Source organism: Mercenaria mercenaria, chromosome 5 (assembly GCF_021730395.1).
Source record: "Mercenaria mercenaria strain notata chromosome 5, MADL_Memer_1, whole genome shotgun sequence".
Classification (NCBI taxonomy): domain Eukaryota; kingdom Metazoa; phylum Mollusca; class Bivalvia; order Venerida; family Veneridae; genus Mercenaria; species Mercenaria mercenaria.
Window position 1 is genome coordinate 59417237 of NC_069365.1, and position 12005 is coordinate 59429241.

Genomic DNA, 12005 nt, shown 5'->3' on the forward strand with positions numbered 1-12005 from the left:
TTATCAGTTCCAGCGTAACGTTATGAATTTTTGATAAAATAACGTGTTTTGAATCGAGAAATATACTATCAGGAACAAAGAGGAACTGTCAAGGTTTTGGATTTTTATTCCGTTTTTCGAAATAAAATATAAATAACTACATAAATCTTCTACATATATGAAGTTCGTAATACGTCATTTAAAGCACGAGACAAAATCGACGGGGTGATATGACAAGTTAAACATTTGTTAAAAAAATGAACATAGTAGGAGCTTAGAATAATCGTTCTTGAAAACTTCAATTGGGAGACAGTCAATACCATCAGCTTTTCCAGACTTTGCATAAGAAATAATCTGACTACATTATTCTAAGGAGACAGGCATATTTAACTTTTTAGAATAACTGAAATGAATCGGATTGTCTAAATTTGGAAAATTATCGGGGGGATTTCCGTTCGTGTCCGAGAAAGGAGTGTAAACATTTTCAAAATCGCACTCCCATTTATTTAAGGTAACTTTTTGTTCACATGGAGTCTGGCTGTGTCCCAGAATTACTTCATTTGGAACGTTTGTGTTGGATTTTTGTCTGCCGATTGTTTTTAATTTTCGCCAGAATACAGTTGGATTTTTAGTCTCATTTTCCGCTATGTCTTTCTTTAATTCGATTAATTTTATAATTTCGTTTAGCTTTTCGATTTTTTTTATCAAATGTCATATGTTTTGTTTTAAACTCAGAAAGTGGCCTTTGTTTAGGTGTGGTTAGTAATTTTAAGTAATCTTTTTCAGCTTTTCTATAATTTTTAAACAGTGAATTTAATGTGATATTCCACCATGGTTTAATGACCTTCGAGCTCTTCTCTGATCTCTAGTGTTAAAAAAATTATTTTACTGTCCATTTCACTGTAATATATATTACAAATCTTAGAAAAACCTTATTTATCTGATTGTGTTCCTTTGATGCTTTAAATATAGCCATTCAGTAAGCACTTTAGAGGTATTTGTGTCCTTTTTGCATAATAAAAACATTCTTAATGATACATGTTAAGACGGAATGGTCTGGCATTGCCCATCGAGGCTGAATGTTATATAAACAACATAAATCTGAGATACAAAACACGGAAAAGTCATCAACAAAATGGACCTTTGCATTGGGAACAAGTAGTATTATCAACAATGGATTTGCATTCATGAGAAATGCAGGTAAAATTGTCAACATATCTTGAGAATCTACCATTAAGCAAACAATAATTAAGACTTTTTAAACAAATCTATGAACACTGAACCCCGCTTTTTTTTTATGTCATCAAAAGATTATTATTGATCGGGAATATCGCTTCCATCTATGACACAAATTTCCACATCTTCCATTTATATATCCCATATATAGACAAAAAAAGGTAAACCTTTGCACTTTTCTATATACATATAAAAGAATTAAACGAGGACGTTAACAATATTTAAAAATCGGTTATGGATTGTATTGTTGAAATCATGCTCATATATCATATAAATACTCTTAAGTGAAACGAATGCACATATTTTATATTTGATCGCGAATATGAAAAAAGGGGTATCAGTTTTAAAGTAATACTAAGTTTAACTTTCTGGTAGGTGCGATTCCATGCAAAACGAACCGTATCCATGACGGAGTGTCAAGTTTTCTAACAAGAGCTGTCAGTGGACAGCGCGCTCGACTATTCTCAGTGCTTGATAGTATAATATAAGCAATGAGTAAAACTTTAACATTACAATAAGCATATTCTAAGTCGAAAAGGGGCCATAATTCAGTCAAAATGCTTGAAGCATATTCTAAGTCGAAAAGGGGCCATCATTCAGTCAAAATGCTTGATAGAGTTGCCTCCTCATTTTTACAGACTGGGATCATGCTGGTAAACAAGTATGCAATATATGAAAGCAATATCTCAATGGACTTTGAAAATATATGGGGTGGTATGCAAACTTTAACATTTGTGTGACGCTCACGCTAACACTCACGTTCACGATCACGCCGACGCCGGGACGAGTAGGATAGCTCCCCTATTTTTCGAATAGTCGAGCTAAAAATTATAGTGGCATTTTGGACTGTTCGAACATGGAAGGTTTAAATGTATAATGCAATAAAAGAAGTTTTATCCGCTTAAACCGTCAAATGTTTGTATTTGGAAAGTTTATAAACCTATACAATTTGGAACAGTTTCTATGAATCTCAAACAAGAGCTTCGCCAAACGAGTTAATTTACGCTCAAAGGGTTATATCAGAGGAGGATAGAAGCACAATTTAAAGAATATGCAAAACAGGATACTAAAGGGCAAGAAACTAAATGATTTTTGAGGGGAGGGGTTAATTGGGACAGTGTAATGTAGATTGTTGAAATCTGTACATCGTCTCATCATCACTGCCTATATTCCAAGTTTCAAGTCAACATCTTTTATATTTTTTAAGTTTTGCTCTGTACACGAAATGTGATGGGAAGATATGACCTTGCTGTTACATCGACTAATGACCTACCAACCTGGTTCATGCCCTATGCACATCGTCTTATCACCAACTAACTACATCTCAAGTTTAAAGTCAATAACTTGAATAGTTAATAAAGTATGCTTCGGACATTAAATATGACAGACAGATTTGACCCTTGAGCTCAATCTGTGTCCTTGATCTTAAACCTGCAGACACGGTTTATATTCTCTGCACATCGTCCCATCACTGTCTTCCTACATGACAAGTTTGAAGTCAGTACTTTGAATGGTTAATAAGTTGTGCTCCGGACACGAAATATGTCGGACAGATTTCACCTTTGAGCTCAACCTGTGGCCTTGACTTTTGACCTATAGACCCGATTCATCTTCACTGCATATTGTTTGATCGCAGCCTACCTACACGCCAAGTCTGAAGCCAATACCTTGCATGGTTATTTAGTTATGCTCCGGACACAAAATATGATAGACAGGTTTGAGCTTTTAGCTCAATTTGTGACCTTGACCTTTGACCTACAGAGCCGGTTCAGGCGCTCTGTACATTGTTTCATCGCCATCTTCTACCTAAATGCCAAGTTTAAAGTCAATACCTTTAATGGTAATAAAGTAATGCTCCGGGCATGAATTATGACAGACGTACAGACGCACGCGCCGTCACATAATACGTCCCGTTTTTCCATAACGGGTGTATAAAAAAGATTAAACACAGTAATTATTGGTAAAAAATAAGGAAAGATTACTTATCACTAATAAAAAAAAGGTTTCATTTAGGGGTGACCACCTATATTTGACTAGTCCCTGTCTTAAAGAACTGTTAAACAGATACATGAAAACAAACTGATTTGTTTCAGTTTTATGATAGTTTTATATTGTTAAGGGCGTTAACCTCTATCACTGCAAATATCGAGGCTTAAAATTAATTCACATTCATACATTAACATTCTGAAACACGGTTCCTTAACTACAAGATGCAGATGGACTTAAAATGTCTATGATCCGTATGTATTATATGTGGAAAGACCGTTCCAAAAATGTAAATATAAGAAGGCACAAACCTTTGATTACTTTATAAAGCGTGACACGCCACATTTTCTATAAAGCAAATCCCGAAGGATGATATGTACTTACATGTGATTTATCCTTTAAGATCTCTTCCCTTACTTTAGAAGACAATACATCTACATAACTATCTCTGAAGCATTTCGTGGGGTGCTTCTTTAAATAAGTCAGAAGTGCAGCTACCGAAACTGATGTGCCAAGCATTTCTAATCCATCTTCGTCTTGTATGTACGCCATTGTCATCCAGTCATACAGAAGTAGATGTTTAGACCATATTAAGAATTACGTGCTCCTGGTGACATTAGTTTGATCTGTGAGAAAATATGCCTTTTAGTAAATAATTGCATTAACCTAATTATAGCTCTATATGACCAAAACAAAATGCATTTACATTCATAATTTATGTAAATTTAGTAATTGGGCTATATCATAAGTAATTATTTTTGTACTCAGAAATCTACTATTACTTGTTCATTGGAATACTCATGTGTGGCATATAATTTTGCAGGAACTGTGTCCCATTATTTTGATATTCATGTTTAAATTAACTGTATGCCCTTATAATTATAATGTGCATTGATTCTAAACCATTCAAGACCAGCTCGGTAGCCTAGTGGTACAGCGCTCACTTCGAGTTAAGGGGTTCGTGGGTTCACTGCCTGGTATTGTCACTACAAAGACATTATACTAGGTTGCTTTCTCACTTGGCGGCTCTGGGACTAGTCAGCTCGGTATCAGTTTAATGACTTTGGCGTGATATTCAGGTTAGGCAGCACAATCATGTTGGCCATTGTGCTATAAATAGACGCAGTTGTTTGTATGACTGAATGTTGAAAAAGACGTTAAACCCGAACACACAAACTCCTTAATCATACAAAATGGTAATAAAAGTGAAAGAAGTCATTTAAAAAAAAAATCTGCGGTGTGATTCCGCCTAGTTAGCAGGAAATGAACTATAAATGCAGTAAAACATTTAAGGTAAAGTGGGTAACCCATAGCTTTAGTTCTTGATGACTCGTAAGACAAGAAAATGAGGGATACCAACGCATATAAACGGCATAATTAAGTCATCCAGATACGATCCTTTTATATTGTGAACATTTGGACATCACAAAATTATCAGCTTAATGATGATTTTAAACATATTGAGCAATGTACTCTACATGTGTGTGAACTAAGCTGGCTGCTCGGGAACTTGCCGATGTGAATAGAGATCCGTTCTATTTATACTACTCCCGGAAGCATTGCAAAATAGATTGCGCACTTCAGACAACTTAGTTTCAATAATCACATACATTTACAACATGTCATAGTTTGCAAGATTTATATGCAAGTGTATGTTATTCTATTCATATCGTGTTCCGCAGCCCTACTAACTGTCCATTTGCCGACAATGATTTATGGTGTATAGGAGAAGCCAGATGTAACATTTGATTCGTGAAAATGATGAAAATTTGATTGATCAAACAACGAAAAGAACTTATTTTTAAGTCAAGTATTCATATCATAAACACAATCTATCGAACTTGACCACTGGAAAATCCACTCAGTATCAGTTGGTTCATAGCATATAGCTCGGTCACGAAATAATCTGGTTTCACGTGTAACAGTGATGTTACATCTATATATCTATCATGATCAGGCCATTGGCGTAGTCGGTAGCGAAGTTATCTCATACCTGAGGAGGTTGCAGGTTCGAACCGTAAATGCGGCATATTTTTACAAATATTTTTCTCAAAACAACTTCCCGTATATTTTTTACATATCGTTCAGCCGTGATACTGCTACGATTCAGTAAGTCATAAAGATAAGCAAGCTTATGAGAAAAACTGAATTACTTATATACTTTTTTCACATGGGTGCAACATCAATATATACTGCTGTATTTTATATACAACACAATACTTTTATAGTTACTGTAAAACGTAACGAAGGAAATTGAAGATAAAATAATCGGAAAGTATTTATTACTAAAATAGCGAATACAATGCAAAGAGTAATACTAATACTATCTAAAAAAAGTAAAAAATTGAAGTCAGTACGTTATCAATTACACTGACAGTCAATTTAACCTTTCCTTTATCTTTTTAAAGCTTAAAGATTTGATAACTAATGTTCAACCACTGTAACAGGTGTATATGCCAAGTTATCAAGTTGCGTCTATACAATAAATAATAAATATTTTGGTATGTCCAGTTTGCGCGGTAGGTTAAACTAAAAACGATGAATCGGCGGTTCGCGAGTTCGATCCCCGTGTGCAGCGTATATGACAATTAAAGTACTACAACAGAATGACGTCAGTAAAATGATATTTCTGTTTAGTCCATCTAATCATAGCTGTAATACGTTCTAATTATAACTGCAAATTTCCGACAGATGAAAATATTGAAACTAACATGAATTAGATTTCTAATTTCTATAAGTATTGTATAGATCTAGTCTATGATTAACACAGTCAAGTCATTAATTAGTTTGTATTTCTCCTCCGTTGTATAGGTTATACAACTTTTAATACTAATAAATGGGCTACTTTCGGTTTGAATGGATTACATTCCGGATTGAACCGGCTACTTTCGTTTTGAATGGACTACATTTCGGATTGAACCGGCTACTTTCATTTTGAATAGGCTAGTTTTCGGATTGAACAGGCAACTTCGTTTTGAATGGGCTATATTCGGATTGAACCGGCTACTTTCGTTTTGAATTAACTTACTTATGCATTGGCCCTGTTTCAACTGAGTTTAATAAGACATACAAATCAGTTGACAAAAAATAAATGTTGCAGAACTTTAACCAGTAACTGGGAAGGCGGTATAATCAAATTGTTAGTAAAAGGTCACTAATACGGCCTATGAACTGGTAGTACGAAAATCAAATGCAGATCTATCTGACCTATCATTAACGGTATCACAGTTAACAAAACGCTGAAATGTTCGAAAATAAAATTAGTGAACATATCATTCCAGTATAGTATACCTGTATATATAAACATAAAATAATATGCCGATAACACGGTACTTACAACATATCGTCCCTCCTAGAAACGCCATTTTCTGTCCCCCCAGTTTCTCAAGCTGGTCCTTAAATTATTGCCTTTAAATGTAAAGGATAAACCGTAATTATGTAAAACATGTAAGCGCTTGCAAAATTAATGTACTTCCTCTTCCGAAAATTTACATTGGCGGATCCAGACTTTGGTTTAAGAGGGGCGCGGTCTGAATATTTTTGCATGTCAGCCTCAAATGATGCAATCCGACGTAGGCCTATATTTTGCGTGTAAATAATTATGATTAATTAATTGATTAATAATATTTGACTTTTAAATTTGCAAATTGCCAAAAAAAAAGCAATCTGATCTATTTGATAGCTATTCAAGTTACCACTGTCAAAACAGTAAGCAACGTACGTAATCTACGCCGCTTTAATGTTGATATAATAATAAAATATATATAGTTGATACCTCAAAGATATCTATTGAATTGGGCCTAGAGTTCGACCCTCGGGCAAGCCGTATGACTCAAAAGAAGACATTGTGTCTGAAATCATTCGTTCATCAACTGTGATTCATGAAGAGAAAACGGAAAATGGGCTAGTTCTGAAACAGAATCAAGGAGCATACAGTAAGTAAGGTTTAATGCCCGCCGTGACGTTACCAAAATACTGTTCCCTATACATATCTGCACAGTGGCAGTTTAGTTGTTATTATGAATTAAGTAATTGACAATTGTCCCAAACCTTCACAACGTCGTGAAGCTAACAAAGGTATGAATCTTAAATCTTCAAAAAAACAGTGTGTTAAACAGAAAATCAAAGTGTAGACAGGTTGAACAAAATGTACAAACATCGTACGTGTAATTGTGTTGTTTTATACTAAGTAGAATATTCATCAAGTCCATATAGTCTCCACAATTTTGCATGACATCCATGTACCACGTTTCCAATCTAAATAGAACTACAATCGAACTCGACGGGACCAGCCAAATTTGACCAAGTTATGAGTAGTTCGAGCCATCCGAGTTTTGGATCATTATACCAAAACATGTACCTGGCTACTCGACTATCGCATTTTATAGCCTTCTTCGAATAAAAACAGTATGAACTATACTCAACGATAACAGCTACCTATAGCTAACGGTAACAGCTAAACAACCTGTATGTATTAATCAATACACAGTCTATTTTAGCACACGAGTCATTATATTAGAAGTCAAAGCAACTGAAAAACTTTGCATATTTTATTCAGACTGACAATATTCCGCCGTGCTGCGTATGTTCTGACACCCTTTTAAAAAAGTCATTGATAGCGGTTTGTTTACCTGCTAAAATTTACAATTTTACCGTTCTGTCCCATAGAATTAGATACTTAAAATATTCTAAAAGAGTTGTCCCCCTTTGAAAAAAGAATGCCATTTGTAAAGAAATAAAAGTAAACAATTGTTAAAAACGATAGTTAACCTAGTTATGTCAAGTTTAAGCACTCGTACATTGTTGCAAATGCATCAAAACGAAGACATGTAACAGCTTTTTTAAAAATGGCGAGGTTTTAAAGGCGTTGAACTGTCCAGTGTGCGGCCCCTTCATGCAGTCCCTTTCCGAAATTCAATAATATATGAATAAAGTGACAATGGTTTTGTAGAATAATATAAATGTTTTATATGCTGTTTAATTTTCATGTAAAACACTTCTTTCTTTCTATGATTTGGTGGTGTTCGAACTTTCTTCTCCGAAGCATGAACACACCTCTTAATGATTTGATCTTCGTTCACTGCGATGCTCTTTATCATAAACGTTAATTGCTATTTGTTTGAATTAATGCATTTTAAAACACTTCGCTAAAATTAAGGACAATCATGATCTATTAAGTAAGAACTGCAAAAGGAAGATGTAAAAATACGCACCGATAAACACTTGGCGAGGAATGTAATAAACGAGAAGCGCTTTTACGTGAGTCAATTGAGGCAAATATAAATTTTGGCACTAGTCTTGTCTATTCCGGTTAAAACGTGTGAAATGCACTTTAAAATGTCTGCGGGGGCCGTTGCTTAGTCCGAGACTTCAAATTATCGACGTTCGAATTTCCTGTCGTCAAACAATACACATTATAAAGGGCTGTTCCGGAGACCGGACGATGAGTTCGAGCGAAGGGTGATGTTCAAATTATTATTATCATTTTCAAAGTTCGACTGAAACTTAAAAGTAAGACAGTCAAGTAAAAATTCTGAATTCTAGCCTATGAAACTATATTTTGTTTGTTATCGGAGGGGCGCGGGGGACGCTGTTTATACCTCTCCATTGATCCGCTAGACTAGTGTACGCGATAGTGTTACATTTTGTGGATCAATCATTGATCAGTATTTAAGTCACGCGTCTTTAAACGTTTTGTTTACATATGTATGATCACTCACAGATGATATACAAACGAAGTACTTATTTTACAAATTTTAAACCGTGTTTTAACACTATTTATACATAATGGGCGGTAATACGTCGAGCGTAGTATTTATGTGTCATTTACGACGTATAACCGCCGGAGTGTATATAGTGTTCAAACACGGTATTTCGATTTTAATATGACTTTTATTGTAAAAGTTTTGATCAAATATGATAGAACTCTTTCTTTGCGCATGTATCGCGTCAAATTGGTCCGAGAGCTCACAACTTTTATTGCAACAATTGAGGCCAAAAGTTTATACTTTTTTTGTAAACATTATTCCATATCCCTCAACTTTACCCTACCCTCTAATATTTTACAAGTGAGTTTTACCTCCCCTATCACAAACATAATTGAACAAAATAAAGCTAGGCACGGCTTTGACACTTAAGAAATTGGTTTTCATGGAGGATATGGAATATTGTTTCCAAAAACGTATAAACTTCTTTTGGCCTCAATTGTTGCAATAAAAGTCCGTGAGCTCTCGGCCCAAATGGTAGGTCGTCATGCTCCTTTGTTTATACACGCCTGGACCCTAAATGGTAATACATTTGCGGAATAGTTCCATAAGAGCGCAAATGATGTCGAATTATTCTGTACAGCGTTAAACAAACTCGTGCATCATCAGCTGGAGCATGTGTGTAAATTAATCAAGACAGTTGTGCTATGTAACATTTTGTTTTAAACATGTTTTTAAGTAAAATATTTGATCAAATTTTAAAGCGCTATTTCTCGAGGCATACATGGCGCTGTTGCTATTTAAAAAGTCAAAAATTAACCAAACTGTAGTTGACTGAATCATGTCATACAAATCGGGTTGACGGAAATTAACATGTATGTATATTTCATGTAAGAAGTGTATGTCTTACCAAAATATGATGCAAAGAAAATGTGAAGACGTCCCGGAAACTGTCACCGTCGAGAGCCAGTCTGCATAACTGGGCGCTTTGAGGAATGCGCGCGTTTGTTTTTTAACAGAGAACTACTTTATATACAAGCAATGAACAAAATACATAAGAATAATGGATATGAACGGATTTTCAATAGTATAACAATGTATTACAGAAGACTTTATTCTTTCGCACAAGTAAGCAAGACGCTGAGAACTGTAAAATGACGAACACCATTCATGTTGTACATAAATGTCATCGGTAATATGACGTATTGGAGCTTGCTTAGCACTTTTGAATGTGTTTCACAAGAAACGAAAGTTTTGCTTAAGATTTCGATATAGAATTTGAGCCCTTTTTAGAATAAAAAGATAAAGATCAACAATAAGAAAACGGAAAGTAATTTGAAAGGGACAGAAAAGCGGATATCGATTTTTGAAATCATTTATTTAGTTAGGTCAATTTTTTTCTTCGACACGTAGCTTATTTTTACAATTTTACCATTAGCTATTCAGTCCAGTTAGTCATATTCAACACAGACTGTCTTGCAGAGGCATAACCAGAATATCTCTGATGGGGGGGGGGGGGGGGGGGGGGGGGGGGGGGGGAGGGTGTGTGAGTACGAGTCGTGAAACGAGTGGGGGTAGTTGTAGGAGGGGACTCCCCCCTCCAGCAGGTGGGGGTATGTGGGGCCTCCCCAATAAAATTTTTAAATCAAGAAGTCATTTCGTGCGATTTGGCGTGTATTTGAAAGCTCTCTGATGGGTAGAAATGTGACTCATTTTTTCATTCTTTTTCTGTGAATAGTACATGTCTTTTAAGTTCAGTTAATTTATTTGTAGTCAGTAAGTTAAGATAATGATAATAGTATAAAAGTAATATCAAGAAAGACACACTATTTTTAAAAAAAATATTTGACAGATGTGATGTGCATAGAATAAGGTCATAGTTGTTTATGAAACAAAGTTTACATTGTACCATTATTAGAAAATTGATGTAAACTTATATTGTCATTTTTTATATATTTCATGCCACTATTGTGAAAAGGTATATAGCTATACATAATCATTTTCTCATAAAAGTAATGCTCTGGGCTTTCTAAAAATCATATTCAATGATACAAAGGAAATTACAAGTATATGTACACAGCTGAGAATATTTGGCAAGTAGTTCTTAGTTCACATTTTGCCTGCGATGCGTCAGTGCAGAGCCCGCAGACTGCCCGTATCCTCCTTTCTGTTCAGAAGACGGCAGTACGATTTTCATACGGATTCACAGGCTCCTCAGGCTCTACGATTTTGTTTAGCGAAAAGTTATACAAATTAGAAAAATCGAAAGACGTGTCGCAGATGGCATTGCACAATCCCTGCACGGGCATCTTTAGGAGGCCTTGCGCTGATCGTGCAGACAACGCACGATTTTTCGTGGACATGTTGCCCAAAAGAAATCGTACGTAGATTGTAGACTCGTGGGACCTTCGCACAGCTGCCGCAAGGTTGATGCTTGCTGCCCGTGCGGTACCTGTGAACACGCACGGATATAAAGCAATCATCGCGCGGCAACTCTACAGCGGCCGCATCATTGCCGCAAACATTTTTCAGATGGTTATATATATTGGCCATTTCCAACATTTTTTCATTATTTGTCTCTTCGGAGAAATGATAGTACCACTAAGACTCAGAGCGACATACCTGCGGTTGCAGTTGAGGCAGGTCATGAGAAGAGAGCATATGATTACAAGCCTTGTCATCCTTGATGAGCAGCAGGCCCGACAGAGGCACTGGAAGAGGACGATGTACGTGAAGCCCTTGCTGCTGAGACGGGCCACCCTGGGGCACTACGACACCCTGATGCAGGAGTTGATGCGGGAATCCCATGGGGACTTCTAAGTTTACCTCAGAATCGAGCCAACCATGTTTCGGAAGATGGTAAACAGACTAACCCCAAGAATTTCTAAGCACCTAGCCTGCCGTCCAGGCTTGTACCATCACCGTATCTTCTCCGCGCAGCCTCTGCATGCAAGGTAGCAGTACGGGCGTCGTATGATTTCCACGGGAATCTTGCGGAGACTGCACGGTAACTGCACTGAAATTGCACGATTTCCATAGAATCTCTGCGCAGTGTCCGTACGGATTTCTCCCGGCCTTTCCCAGAGAGCCTGTACAAAA

At 36.1% G+C, this 12005-nt stretch overlaps 1 protein-coding gene across 1 annotated transcript in view; it reads right to left on the reverse strand.

Annotated features, from left to right (window-relative positions):
- LOC123557358 (golgin subfamily A member 4-like) overlaps positions 1 to 12005 on the reverse strand; it is a 58390-nt gene that overhangs the window by 13128 nt on the left and 33257 nt on the right. The window contains exon 9 of the mRNA XM_053544631.1: positions 3586 to 3788. Coding sequence (XP_053400606.1) covers positions 3586 to 3788 — 203 coding nt within the window. The remainder of the gene's footprint in view (positions 1 to 3585; positions 3789 to 12005) is intronic.